At 42.0% G+C, this 15,329-nt stretch overlaps 1 protein-coding gene across 1 annotated transcript in view; it reads left to right on the forward strand.

Moving 5' to 3' along the window:
- The first annotated feature begins 672 nt into the window (after window positions 1-672).
- Window positions 673-15,329, forward strand: part of LOC124718991 (1,5-anhydro-D-fructose reductase-like) — a 38,563-nt gene continuing 23,906 nt past the window's right edge. The window contains exons 1-3 of the mRNA XM_047244662.1: window positions 673-760; window positions 7,103-7,270; window positions 9,444-9,644. Coding sequence (XP_047100618.1) covers window positions 686-760; window positions 7,103-7,270; window positions 9,444-9,644 — 444 coding nt within the window. The 5' untranslated portion in view covers window positions 673-685. The remainder of the gene's footprint in view (window positions 761-7,102; window positions 7,271-9,443; window positions 9,645-15,329) is intronic.

Here is a 15,329-nt window from a genome sequence, read left to right on the forward strand (position 1 = left end):
ATAGCCATTTAGTCCAGACTTTTACGGTTGGTGGAACAATCCGCACGCCACAAATACTACGAGTACATGAAATGTGGGTGGAGTACCCTCTATAAAGTATTATTTCCCAAAAGCTTCAGTTTTTGGAGTTTGTTCTGAAATGCATTGTATATAGACTTTATTTAAGAACAAAGGATTTTTGGAAATATTTTTTCTGAATATTTTTCACTCGCTATGATGTACCAAATTTTCCCTGAAAAACTTTGCCTAGGCAAAGGTCCCGAGTTCGAGTCTCGGTCCGGCACACAGTTTTAATATGCCAGGAAGTTTCATATCAATGCACACTCTGCTACAGAGCGAAAATCTCTTTCTGTAAAAATACTTCTGTCACAGCCTTCATATTTGCAAACAAAGGCTGTCTGATGACCATCTCTCTAGTACGGTACATCAAAATGTAATGTGTAAAAGAAACAAAAGAAGAACTGCATTACACAATGTTGTGTATGTCTCCAAATTAGTGATTCTGAGCTTATCACAATGTAATTATGTTCCTACTCTATCTGACTTGACTACTGTAATAAAGATAGCATGAAGTGTCTTCTTATCTAGCTGTGAGCTGTGCTTATTTATACAGTCAAAAAAGGAGCTCATAGCTGCCAGATGCTATTTTATTGCTTTATTCTGCTACAGCACTGAGAGTAAGAAAATGACTCACAAACTGGAATACGTCACATTCTTTAATGGCCAGAAGATGCCGATTGTCGGCCTGGGAACATGGCAGGTAAGATCAGATCGCACTGCTAGGTTAATACTGATCAATACTGTGATGTTCCTCCTAGTCCAGGGCCCAGACTGAAATTCCCATATAGCTCTTTTAAACTTATTTAATCCTTCCACCATCTGTTAATCTCCCTGTAAAGTAACACCAAGTTCCTACAGACAAGTCTTCTGTCATATTTATATTTGCTAATTAGAGAAGACAGCAAGCATAAAATTGTTTCATCAGCTGGGAGCCAATGGATATGGACATAAAAACAGAATTTGTCTATATTGCAGTGTGCTTATTATATCTTCTACCACTTTTCAGCTGTAAAAAAAAAAGGACAGATAATTGAATATGAAACACACGAACACATACATACATATACACTGTTAAGACAAAACATTACGATCACAATGGCTGTGGCATTGCGGGCACATGATGCGATAAGGAAAGTGTATAAATGGGGAGCACAAATGAATGGGAAATTATTCTAGCAACAAGGCAGGCAGGAACTGGGGAAATGCACAGAAGTAAAAGACTTAGGCAAAGGTAAGAGTGTCGTGGCACAGTGCCTAGTTGGTCAGCTGTTCATGTGCTACTGTAGTCAGCATCTATGGAAAGTGGTTGAAGGATGGCGAAACCACGAGAGTGTGTACAGGCATTGGATGTCCACACCTCATTACAGAATGTGGAATCAGAGGCCTACCTGCTCTGTAAAGCAGGACGGACAGCAATCTGTGACAGATCTGACTGCAGAGTATGACGCCGATGACCCCCATGTGTTCCAGTGTCGACCCAGTGATCGAGGCAGTTACGATTGCAGTGTGTACGGGATCACTAAAATTGGACTGCGGATAAATTCAAACACGCACGCCCAGTCGGACAGATCGCATTTCTCATATCACCCGGTCGACATTCGTGTACAGGTATGCTGTCATCGGGGCAGATGACTGCTCAAAATGTGAACCGTACCTCAGATGCTCACCAGTGGGGCCAGTGTTATGCTGTGAGAGACATTCACCTGGGTTTCCTTGTAACCTGTGGTATTAACTGAAGGTAGGACAACAGCTGTGGGCTGCACAAACACTATTGCAGACCACACGCACGCTCTTAGTCTTTCCCGGAGGCAATTACATTTTCCAGCGGGATAGCTGTCCGCGTCACGAGGCCGTAACTGTGCTAGTGGTTTGCAAAATGTGCTAGTGAACTGAAACTGACATCTCGACCACCAAATTCACCTGATCTGAACCCATTGGGAAACAGGTGGTACATCAGCTCTCGGGCCACAAACCACCGACCTGTAATTTACGGGAATAGTGTGACCTGTGGACAGATATTGAGGAGTTTTCAAATCCTTGCCGGATGGCATTTCAAGGATGAACCAACATGCTAATAAGTGGGTGATCATAATACTTTGGCACACGAGTGTAATGTGCAAGTATCACTTGATATGATCAGATGACATACACAGGAGGGTATGAGGTTAGCTTTGTTGTGTTTTTTTTATTAGGTTGTGTTCACTTTATTGAGAATATAAGACACACAGCACAGATTAGAAACTGATTAAGTTGCTACATTGCTATAACAATTGACCATACACATATTTTTTTGTATATAAACTCTTATATAACTCAGATGATTCTTATTATGACTGCCAAATCTTAAAAAAGCACACAGTAAACATTGTTTTGTTACCTCTGTTTCAACGTTTTCAACATACTCCTTTAAAATAAAATGTTTGCTTCCAATAAATCTAAATCATAAACGCCGTATCCTGCCTACGGACGTGAGGAGCAGCACTGACTCACCCTCACAGTGTTCTTCCAGTTTGTACCCCTCACACCAGTTGTTCTATGTATCGCTTATGTTGCACCTTCTGTATTATTCTTTTGTCTTGTTGTGTGTGGAGCCATAAGAGGCTTATTTCAATTATTGTTCAGAGGTCTATGGATAAAGCCTTATTTGTGTTACTTGGATTAATTTTGTGTATTACATGACTGGTGATGACTTTATAACGGTTTCTGCACGTGCAGTTTTTAAGTGTGGGTTCACCAGGTTTAGTCATTATGAATCCCATGCTACCAGCCCTGACTGAACAGCTTACTTCATCAGTGACCACTTGGTCAGCTTCCATTAACAGACAGGATACCATTCCACCAATCTACCCCGTACTTTTCCTCCGTATGATGATTCAACTGAGAAATGTGAAGCACACAAAAAAAGAGACGGACAGAATTTTTTAGCTTTCGGTGCAACACACTCAAATTTGTGCAAAGCCTTATTCCTCTCACGGATTCCACCTAAGGTGTATTAATTACTGCATCAGCTTGCCCATTTACAACATCTACATCTACGCGATTACTCTGTAAGAACCGTAGCTCTTATTGTGCAGTTTATTGTCCGACTACTGTCACAAACAAATGCCTGTCATAGTGGTGAAACTCGAGAAACCAGACCAGTCGTACAGGTTCTAGGCAGCTAAACTTCACAGCCTCTGAGACGAGCTTCAGTTCGTTACTGGTGCCCGTAGTGACTCTTACGCAGACTCAGTGGTGCAGAACACAATTATCTGTTTAGCTGCAGACGAGGAAGTGCACCGGAAGGCTCTACTCTCTGAAAACACCCGTTGGCAGAAGATTTGCAAATGCCACAATTTTTTGAAGTTCCTCAGTCAACGTGGGACCAAATTGAAGTGTGGGGCAGTGTGGCAGTAGCATCACAAGATGTGCCCACTAAGATGACAGGTAGCTCGCACGAGGAAGTGGCATTGGCGGTGGTAAACATTCGGGCCCGGGGACTAGCGGACCGAGGCCAGCCCGAGCAGCTGCGACCACCACAGCACCGGCTTCGGCGTTCTCTGGTTCCGTCTTGTCCTTCCCGATTTGTCCGGCACTAACATTCGGCATACCCTCAGCAGTGGGCTACTTATAATGCTTGTCAGAAGGGAGGCCACGTTGCCTCTGAGTGTCGTTCTCCAAAGGTTCTTAGGATACGGATACAGACATAAACTACGTGACTCCGATGCTTGTGACTTCACCCGAGTTGTTTACCGAGTTAAGTGTTCTTAGCCGAGTGCTCCGACTATAGGTCGACACCGGTACGGCAGTGATGTTAACGAATTTCCGCTGCCATTGACACTGGTCGCACAGAAGCTAGTCAGTTTTAACAAACGAACACTATGCTGTCGGAACAATTTATGGCATCTGCTTCTTACAAGTCAATGGCTCGTTCCATCACATTTTTGGTGTTTGGTGATGCCAGTGTTGAGAACTTGTTTGGAATGGACACATTTCAGGCAGATGGATTTTCTATCACTAACACAGTTCACTTTGTGTCCAATCGAGTACCATATTCTCAATTGGAAGCACTATGTGAGGAATTTTTGCACTTGTTTTCGGAAGGTAAATGGTGCGCTACAAATTTATTTGCGCATATTTCTTTGAAATCCACATCTCGGCCTCAATTTTGTCGTGCACTTCTTATTCCTGTCGCCATGAAAGCTCACGTGAAAGCAGAATTCAACAGACTTCCATCTCTAGGGGTGGTGCAACCTGTTACGTCTAGAGAATGGTCGTCTCAGAAGCAGTCAGGGAAACTTCTTGTCTGTGGAGACTTCAGTTTTACTGTCAATGCAGTCGATCGTGGACGCTTATCTTCTCCCGTGCCAGGAAGAACTGTTGGTAAAACTGTCAGGTGGCCAGCACTTTTCTAAAATTGATATGTCTGAAGCATATCCGCACGTTCCTATGGAGGGAGAGTTTCAGCAAGTCTGGCTTTGAAAATTTCCTTTTGCTCTCTATCGATGTTTGTGCCATCTTTTTGGTGTGGATAGAGCCCCTGCGATTTTCCAATGATCTTTAGAGCAACTGACTATGCCTGCACAGGTTGCATTAATTATCTGGATGATACTGTTGTCACAGGCTGCTCTGTGGCCAATCATTCGAAAAGACCTGAGCACTTTGTTTGCTGTCTTACAGTCTGGAGACTTACAGTGCGTCCTCGCAAAATCTCAGTTTTTTCATACTCCTATTGTTTATTAGGGTTTCAAGGTCTCGTGTGATGGTGTTCACCCTCTGGGAGACCACATCTCCGCTGTTATCATCTCACCTCTCATCCACAAGGAACTTCAGGCCTTTCTAAGGAAGATAGTCTACTACCATAAATTTCTGCCGGGGGTGGCCACATTGGCCCACCTGTTGCATGCCTCGTTACGCAAGAATGTACCTTTTTGTAGATTAAAAATGTGCTTTTCAAATGTTGAAATCCAAACTACTCTCCTCCCCTTGATTAGCTACGTTCTCTCCCGGTCAGCACCTAGGTTTGGCAACTGATGCCTCAGTGCGGTCCTAGCACACCTATATGCTAACAGCTCTGAATGACCTGTTGCTTTCACCTCTAAATCCCTCACTCCATTACTCTTATGTGGAAAAAGAGGCTCCTGCCATAGTCTATGCTCTCCAGAAATTTCATAGTTTTTTTTATGGCTCCACATTTCACCTTATTACTGACAATAAATTACCCCACCAGCCTAGTTAAAAAACAGATTTCCCAGGCCATCACATCCAATCCTGGTATTGCTGATCCCTCCAACAGCTTTGGAGCACACCATTGGTGACTCAGTATTATCCTGGTCTGAAATGTGTCAGTCAGCTACTTCGACAGGGCCGTGACTTCCTAATATCGTGCCCTGAAATGAGATCCATTTTGTCTGAAATTTTGCCCACAACACCTAGAATAGCTTTCTGTTGCCCTCCCAATCTCCCCTCCCCAACATTCTTGTCAGACACTATGCTCCTTCTGTACGCATCTCCCTACCCTATTGCTCCTACCCCTGTGACCGTGCCTGCTGCAAGACTTGCCCTATGCACCCTCCTACCACCACCTATAATAGCCCTCTAACTGGCAAAACATATATTATCAAAGGAGAGACACCTTCAAAATGACACATCATACACCAGTTATTATTCAAACCCTGTTCAGCCTTCAACATCAGCATGACTACCACCAAATTATCAATTAAAATGAATGGGCATAGGCAGAGGGTATTTACTGGCAACTCACAATATCTTGTTGTAGAGTATGCCCTACAACACAACATTCGTGACCTCGGTGCCTGTTTCACCACATGCACCATCTGGATTCTTCCCCCAGCACCAGTTTCTCACAACTCTGCACGTGGGAATAGCACTACTACATGTCTTCGGTTCTCTCCACCCTCCTGGTCTTAATTTCTTCCGACTCAGCTTCTCTTCACTGTATCTACCCTTTGCTTCACTCCATTTTAGCTTTCTACATCTTTCTTTGTCTTTCCCGTCTATTTTTCACCACCCCCACCCCCACACCTCACTGTTACGTCCAATGCACTTATCTTCTCACTCTTATTAACTCGTGCACAATGTTTTAATAGTAATTTTTGCCTTGCATATTACCCTTTCTTCCACCTTTAAACTCTCAGGTTTTTCAAATCGCATCCAATATAGTACCCAACAATCAGTCTTTCCTTCTCATCCTGTACGGTAAATCTCCCCTGACCTACGATTCTGGGTGACTTTCCCAAGATTTACCCCTTTTCCTAGACCTCTCCAGTACTTTTCCTTCACCCTTCTTCCTTCCCCTCGAGCACTCCTGCCTGAAGAAGGATCCACTGGCTCTGAAAGCTTGCCAATCACAACAGTATTTTACGTGTTTGTTCTGCTGCCACTTGGTGAGTAGATTTTTTATCTATCCAATTAAATAATCTGTATATAAACTGATAGATAACCCACAATATTCTTTTTATGGTTTTTAACCCTTTAAGAAACACACAGGAAAATATATTTTTTGCAGTTCTTCAACAGATGTGTGACACACAATTTCAGGGGAAATGATAGGTCACCTATGTCCTTCTAGATGAGAAAAAGAGATTGTCACGTTAAGACATCATTGTATTTTAGAATTTAGGCATGAACAGCCCACCGTACGAGAAACGGTACGCTGTCGTATGCAGATGTCGTGGGTTCCACGGGTGCAGCATTTCAATCACGCAGAATGAGGGACACGGTGGCACCACTTGTGGAAGGGGGGCTGCCTACTCTCAGAAGGCGCAGACCAAACATGTACTGTGACCATTGAATGTCAGCCACAAATAATCCACAATAAGTTATAAAAACAATGGAAATTATGTTGCTATGTGAGCCTTAATGAACTGTGTAGCAGGAGATAGGATCCCGTCTTATGAAATAAAATATACATGCCTATGTAAGGAGATGAGAATATATACGGACAGTCAATCCCAGAAAGGCTCGCATCGTGCTGACAGAGAATCTCTCTCTAAGCGATTACACAATGAAGTTATTTTTTTTCCTCTGCCTCCTTCTGCAGTCACCAAACGGCGAGGTGGGGCAGGCCGTGGACGCGGCACTGGAGGCCGGCTACCGCCACATAGACACCGCCTACGCCTACGGAAATGAGGCGGAGATAGGCCAGACCCTGAAGAAATGGTTCGATTCTGGGAGACTGAAGAGGGAGGAAGTTTTCATTGTGACCAAGGTAAGTGAATTGTACTGCTCACACTGTTAAAAAATGATTGCTTTTAACATTATCATTCAGCACTGACCTAAGTGTAGGGGTTAAACAGAGTAGAACTATAAATTGTTGGGACATTTCATTAAGTTACATTTTCACCAGACAGTGAACTGTGACAGGAACATCTTTCTTCATTATATGTATCAAGCCCTCACTAGACAGTAGTAGTTTTAATTTATTATGCTGCAATATATGAGGAAGAGTTAAGCAGTAAAACTGTTGTATCATCCAGTCAGGTGTATCCAAATATCAACTTGTCACAAGAAATGGAAACTAGTTTTTACTGTAGATAAAAGTGAAGTTGTGCACTTCATGTAATATAAAATCATAATAGCCTTTGAGTGCAAGATTAACAGGTCACATTTAGAATCAGTACCACCAAAGAAATATCTATGAGTGTGGAGACATCGAGTGAAGCTATATTGTAGCACCAGTTGTAGACTTTAATGCATTGGTAGGCTACCTGAGACACTATAATGTGATTGCAAAATTGATTGCATACAAGGTCTTTACAAATTCCACATTACTGCCCATGTGTGTATGCACAAAACAACCTGTAATGTTTGGATATACAAGGCATGTCAAGAAATTAAGAGTATACAATTGTTTAAAATGAAAAAGGCAACAAAATAAATAAATATGCACGAAACACTATTTCTCAACATAGTCACCTACATTGTCCATACATTTTTTGGGCTGAGGGATGAGCCTTCTGACAACCACATCAAAGAAGTCTCCCGCTGCCTCTACGGCCTGCCGTTTGATGGCACTCTGGACCTCATTAGCTGAAAACGTCTTTCTACTCGTAAACAACTTCAGAGAGGTGTAAAGATGAAAATCTGAACGTGTCAGATCAGTGCTGTGAGTGTGCCGGTTGATGATGTTCCCACCAGTGTCAGTCGTGTGGCGTCAGATATTGTCAGGCAACAAGCACTCTCCTTTCATTAACAATCCGTGTCTTTTGTTCTGTGTCATCCTTCAGGTTTTCACAGTACTGTACATCATTAATTGTTTCCCCAAAGGGCAAAAATTTGATGAGGAGAGTCCCTTTACAGCCCAAAGGACAGAGGCCACATTTTTTTTGGATAAAAGCAACAGTTTAGAATTTTTAAAATGATGGTGAGGTGCGGTGCTATCACTGCATCAACTGTCCTTTCATATTAGGATTGTAGTGGACCACCCGTGTTTTGTTGCCATCACCACAGAGTCAAAGAATTGTTCACTTTCAGTTCGAAGCACTTTGTGTCGATCTATGATTTGTTCCGGTACCCACCTCACACGCAATCTTCTGAGATGAAATGTTCCAGTAATGATTTTGCACTGAAGAGATCTGGATATTTCTGGAAACATTGTGTTCATCTTGTCCAGAGTCAATCAACAATAGCTGCAAATTATTCTTTGATCTTGTTCACCATCTCATTAGTCATGATTAAGGGATGCCCATTTCTTTTTCATCAAGAAAATTCCTTCTGCCATGGTTAAACTCGTGACACAACTTGTAGACATCAGTATGATTCACCACATCATTCTTGTGAACAGCTTTGATTCCATTTTTAAAAAAATCTGAAATGGTTCATTTCTATTGGCAAAAAGAAACTGAATTATGTTTCTCAACTCACAGCTGGCAGAATTCACAACAGAGATACTCATTTCAACATGACACTACAACAAGAATTTTCAGCTGATTGAGGCAAACACACGTGCATTTTATTGCTAACACTGTGAACACAGAGCTGCCAACTTTGTTGGAAAAGATCCCTGCGAGCATCAGAGGCTACTTCTACCTTCAGGACATGCCTGTATCATAAACAAAGTTCATTATCAATGTTTGTTTGCAATTAAGTCTGCTGTTCTTAAGAGAATCTACTGTACAATCTATTTGTGATGCGTCATCTGACCCAAAATGTCCGCCTGCTAATATAATGGTATTGTGGTTACTGAAAATCAGAAATTTGAATGATTTAAATGATACTGCTTCATTTCAATAATTTTGACTAGATGTACTGCACAAGCCTTGGATGATCTCTCTACAGTCACTCCTCAACTCTCTTTCTCTATTTATTATTATTTCTTGGGATTATTCAGTAAATAGAATTCAGTACAGTTTTAATCAATCAACTTTGTTATTTAATTTCAGCTTCCATTCAATGGGAACAGAGCAGAGTCTGTGGAGAAGTACCTCAAGAAATCCCTGGAAGCACTGCAGCTAGAATACGTCGACCTGTACCTCATCCACCATCCCATAGGTCACTTAGATGTGGATGGATCTGTTTTTCCAAGAGACAAAGATGGAAAAGTTCTGCTTGACATGAATACTGATCACATCAGCCTGTGGAAGGTACAACTTTAGTATTAATAGCTGGTGCTATGGGAATACTGAACCTACAGATACCACTGACCAACTTTGACCTGTGATGTTACCAAATGACAGATATAAGCGTCTTGTCAGTTCTGAGTAAATGTAAAGTGTGCACCTCAACAAGAATGACAGTTTTTCTTATGCCACCAAATTTGCTAATTATTCCAATTCACAATAAAAGTGACATCTTCCGATGTGACTAGAAATTGAGTTACACTATAGGTCCATCTGTCACTAAAACCACCAGTCATAATAAAGGACTAAATAAATATTATCAGCATTCTGTCCTACCTGCACTGGGACACATACCACATCAGTACATCACAAGTCATGTATATATTTGATTACTGTAGGTTCAATAGATTCTAATACAAATAACAGAAATGGGAATATTCCTGGATGGAGCAATATGTAAAATAAGTGAACTGATGTGTGGAGCATAAAGACGTGTAACAGGAAACATTATTCACACTAGCTTCTGAGTTGTTGATCTTTTTCTAGTAGGTGATGAGGTAGGGTCACCGTATGGAAAGACGCAAGGCGGTGGTAGGGGGGAGGGAGAGGGAGAGAGGGGGAGAGAGAGGGGGGGAGAGAGAGAGAGAGAGAGAGAGAGAGAGAGAGAGAGAGAGAGAGAGATATGCCCATATAGGTGGGAAAGGAGTGGTATGGAAGGGAAAAGGTAAGATGAAGTAGTGGGAATAGGTTAATGGATGTTTAGGCCAGGGGGACTGTGAGAGCACAGGATATGCTGGAGGGACAATTCTGACTGTGTGATGTAAGTTCCTCTCCATGGATATCGAAAAGAGTAGTGGAAAACAACATCCTTACCCCCTTTTTGAGTCATCAATCTACTGACTGGTTTGATGCAGCCCGCACACAAATTCCTCTTCTGTGCCAACTTCTTCACCTCAGAGTAGCACTTGCAACCTACTTCCTCGGTTATTTGCCGGATGTATTCCAATCTCTGTCTTCCTCTACAGTTTTTGCCCCCTACAGCACCTTCTGGCACCATGGAAGTCATTCCCTGATGTTTCAACATACGTCCTATCATCCTGTCCCTTCTTCTTGTCATTGTTTTCCACATATTCCTTTCCCCTCTGATTCTGCACAGAGCCTCCTCATTCCTTACCTTATCAGTTCACCTAATTTTCAACATTCATCTGTGGCACCACATCTCAAATGCTTCGATTCTCATCTGTTCTGGCTTTCCCGCAGTCCATATTTCACTACCGTATAATGCTGTGCTCCAAACATACATTCTCAGAAATTCCTTCCTCAAATTAAGGACTATGTTGCATACTAGTAGACCTCTCTGGGACAGAAATGACCTTTCTGCCATTGCTAGTCCACTTTTGATGTCCTCTTTGCTCCATCTGTCATTGGTTATAGTAGTAGAATTCCTTAACTTCGCCTACTTTGTGACAACAATCCTGATGCTAAGTTTCTCACTGTTCTCATTTCTGCTCCTTATCATTAGATTCATCTTTCTTCAATTTATACTCAATCTGTGTTCAGTACTCATTAGACTGTTCAGTCCATTCAGCAAGTCATGTAATTCACTCAGTATAGCAATGTCATCAGCAAATCATATCACTGATATTCTTTCACCTTGAATTTTAATTCCACTCCTGAGCCTTACCTAATAACTGTTCAAATATCAATCTAGCCTATTTCTTTATCATTACAGAGTTCCCAATTTATATCTTCCTTCCTTCCAGCATACACAGATATGTTTTAGAGCCTCTGGCAGGACACTCAAATCTGCTCTGTTGAACACCTGTTTCCAATCGACAAAATGTATGTACATATGTAACTTCAGCTTCTAGCGTTCTTAAATGAGAGGTACTCCACTCAGAGACCATTTGAATCTTGTAGGATAAGAAATTTTTACCACCGGTACCACACGAACTAGATGAGGCGCAGTGGTGCAAAGTTTCCAGTTGCCAGACTTTGTGCCAAAGTCCCAGATTTAGTTCCAAACCACTCCATAGTGTCTCACGGAGAGAGGCTGCATGATGCTGTCTGTGATAATCTGTCCATCAGATGGGGCATTGAGCCCGGTGGCCCTCTCTGTGCTATCTGAGAGGCTTAGACCACCTGTCGGCAGCAGGTTTTGTCCTCTCCCTTGTCTCACTGTCATACAACACAAATGTTGCATCACTCTATACACACAGTCACCTACACTCAACAGATACACTTAAGATAAATGAAAGGGCCCATGCTGCATAGGAGGAGAAAACACTTTCTGATTAGATGACCGAAGCTACCCTTGCAGTCTGCTAGCCGGTGATCTTGGGTGTGACTTTCTTACTTTTGAGCATGCTACGTTTTATGTTCTTCAGCCATCCACTACCAGCTCGTGTTCTTTTTTCTTTCTGAATCCAGACTCATTTTTTCTTCCTAATTTTCTTAGTAGAAAAGGGCACATACAACTTTTATGATGTGGCATGTGAAAGTAATTGTGAACTGCAATGTGACATAGACCACCACAGCACAAGACACAAGAGTAAGTTACTTCCTTGTCTGCAGTTAAGACTGGAGCCCCTCTGGTGGTAAGACATTCAAGTGGCTCCCATCTAACATAAAGCAAGAAATTGGGAATCTCTACTAGCTCAAAAGAGCATTTCTATAAATTCCCTCTGTACCTTGATTCACAGACTTAAAAGTTCTGTTAGCTATGTGACATCTAGCAGAGCTTTATTACAAAGCTGCTTGCCAAGTAAGAATGTACTGTAAAACGGGCTTTGTGTCTATAGATGTAAAAATATTTTCTTTGAAAAATTCCATTGTAATCAAGTAAATATTAAGCTACTAACAGCACATAAACACCAGCTATATAGTACAACTGAGGAGGCAGCAGCTTCCTTACCAATTTATTTGATTAAATTTAGATGACATAAGTGTGAAAAGCATTAAGCAGTATACTGATAGTTGTTGTCAACACAGTATACACATAAAGTTTCTATGATATCTTTGTCTCACGTACACTTGACTGGTTCCACATCCCAAAAGGTTTTCTTTCTCAATACAATCTATGAAATATCGCAAAGGAATTAATTAATTAATGAGTACAATCTTTATACTCTTCGAGATAATAGTGATGAAAAATCTTTCCATAATTGTAATAAAGGATATTAAACACCAATAAAAACTGTTAAGAGACATGTGTGATGGTAAGAGGACAAAATATAAAAAGTTTCAACAAAGAGGCAAGAAATCAAAATGAGGAAAATTATGTCAGATATTTGGATACAGAGTATGGGATCTGTGTGCTGGCTCTAAGTATTAGAGGAACTATAACAGTATTCAGTTCCTAGCGAATGAGACAGAAACTGACATTGAGGATACCAAAGCTAAAGCTGAAATGCTTAACTCCATTTTGAAATGTACCTCTACAAGGGAAAACCCAGGAGACTTGCATCAATTTAATCCTTGTACTATTGAAAATATGAATGAAGTGAGTATTAGTATCAGTGGTGTTGAGACACAGCTGAAATCATTAAAATTAAATAAAGCTCCAGGCCCCGATGGAATCCCTGTCAGATTCTATACTGTATTTGCAGCTAAGTTAACCCCTCTTCTAGCTATAATCTGTTGTACATCACTTGAAGAAAAAACCGTACCCAGATCCTGGAAAAAGGCACAGGTCACACTCGTCTGCAAGAAGGGTAGTAGAAGTGATCCACAAAACTACTGTCCAATATCCTTGACATAGATTTGTTGTAGAATCTTAGAACATATTCTGAGCTAAAACATAATGAGGTATCTTGAACAGAATGACCTACTCAATGCCAGCCAGCAGGAATTTTGAACACATCGGTCACGTGAAACCCAACTTGCACTTTTCTTACATGACACACTGAAAGCTTTGGATCAAGGCAACCAGATACAAGTAGTAGTTCTTAATTTCTGTAAAGCATTTGACTCAGTATCCCACCTATACTCATTGACAAAAGAGTGATCACATGGGGTATCAAGCAAAATTTGTTACTACGTTGGGGATATTTTGGTAGGGAGCACACAGCATGTTATCTTGGATGGAGACTTACCATCAGATGTAGAAGTAGCTTCAGATATGCCCCAGAAAGTAAGATTGGACCCTTGCTGCTAATGTCATATATTAATGACCTTTCAGACAATGTTAATAGTACACTCAGACTTTTTGCAGACGATGCAGTTATCCATAATGTAGTACTGTCTGAAAGGAGCTGCATAAATATTCTGTCAGATCTTGGTAAAATTTCAACATGTTGCAGAGATTGGCAACTTGCTCTAAATGTTCAGAAATGTAAAAATTTTGCACTTCACAAAACAAAAAAATGTAGTATCCTATGACTATAATATCGGCGAGTCACTTCTGGAATCGGTCAACTCGTACAAATACCCGAGTATAACAATTTGTAGGGATATGAAATGGAACAATCACATAGGTTCAGTTGTGGGTAGAGCAGGTGGTAAATTTCAGTTTACTGGTAGAATACTCGGGAAGTGAATCAGTCTACAAAGGAGACTGCTTACAAATCACTCGTGCGACTGGTTCTACAGTATTGCTCAAGTGTGTGGGATCCGTGCCAGATAGAACTACCAGGAGATATTGAACATATACAGAGAAAGGCAGTCCGAATGGTGAAAGGTTTGCTTAATCTGTGGGAGGGTGTCACAGAGATACTGAAGAAACTCAACTGGAAGATTCTTGAAGATAGATGTAAACTATCCTGAGGAAGTCTATTACCAAAGTTTTAAGAACCGGGTTTAAATGACTGCTCTAGGAATATACCAAAACCACCTGCATATCACTCACGTAGGGATTGTGAGGACAAGATTAGAGTAATTACTGCACGCACAGAGGTAATCAAACAATCATTCTTCCCACACTCCCTATGTGAATGGAACAGGAAGAAACCTAATAACTGGTACAATGGGACGTACCCGCTGCCACGCACCTCATGGTGGTTTGCAGAGTACAGATGCAGATGTGGAAAGAAATGGCTGCACGCTTATGTAAGTCGGCCAGAGCAGAAATCCAAATAAGTGGCCCGTGGTCAGACCTAAATGCAGGTAGAGATTCAGTGCCACTACAGTCTAATAACCCACAACAATCCCCCCCCCCTTCCCCCGCTCCCTCCCCCCTTACCTCACAAAACTTTAGCTAGAGATGTACTTATTAAAATTGTGTCGAACTGGACAGTTCCGTCACAGCCACTGTGGATGGACAGAATGGAGGAATTGTTTGAAAGAGAAAGAGAGAGATAAAGGGAGAGGGTGGGGGTGAGGTGTTGAGTGGAGGGGAGAACACTACCATCTAAGTGTATTGTGTGAACAGAATTCGTCTGGTCTCTGAACCGTGTCACACTGCAGCACCAGCAGCTCGGCCACGACCCACTGTGACTGTCGACGGCACGGGGTGCCCGTCTCCTCAGTACACACATTCCGGCTGAAGTTCCATTTCAGTTGCCGGCCACCGACCACCTCTCGTTCACTACAACTACGGCACGCGGCGACAACTCAGGCCCGAGTCACACCCCGTACGAGCCCAAACGGTGACCCGTAACGGTCCCGGAATCGCCCCACGACTCGTAGGCCACCGGGCAGTGCGGTTTCTGGCCGTTCTCGAGGTCCGTCTCCCAGTTGTGCCGACTGACACGCCTGGGCCCAGCTCGCCGG

The sequence above is a fragment of the Schistocerca piceifrons genome, chromosome 10, assembly GCF_021461385.2.
Source record: "Schistocerca piceifrons isolate TAMUIC-IGC-003096 chromosome 10, iqSchPice1.1, whole genome shotgun sequence".
Lineage (NCBI taxonomy): Eukaryota > Metazoa > Arthropoda > Insecta > Orthoptera > Acrididae > Schistocerca > Schistocerca piceifrons.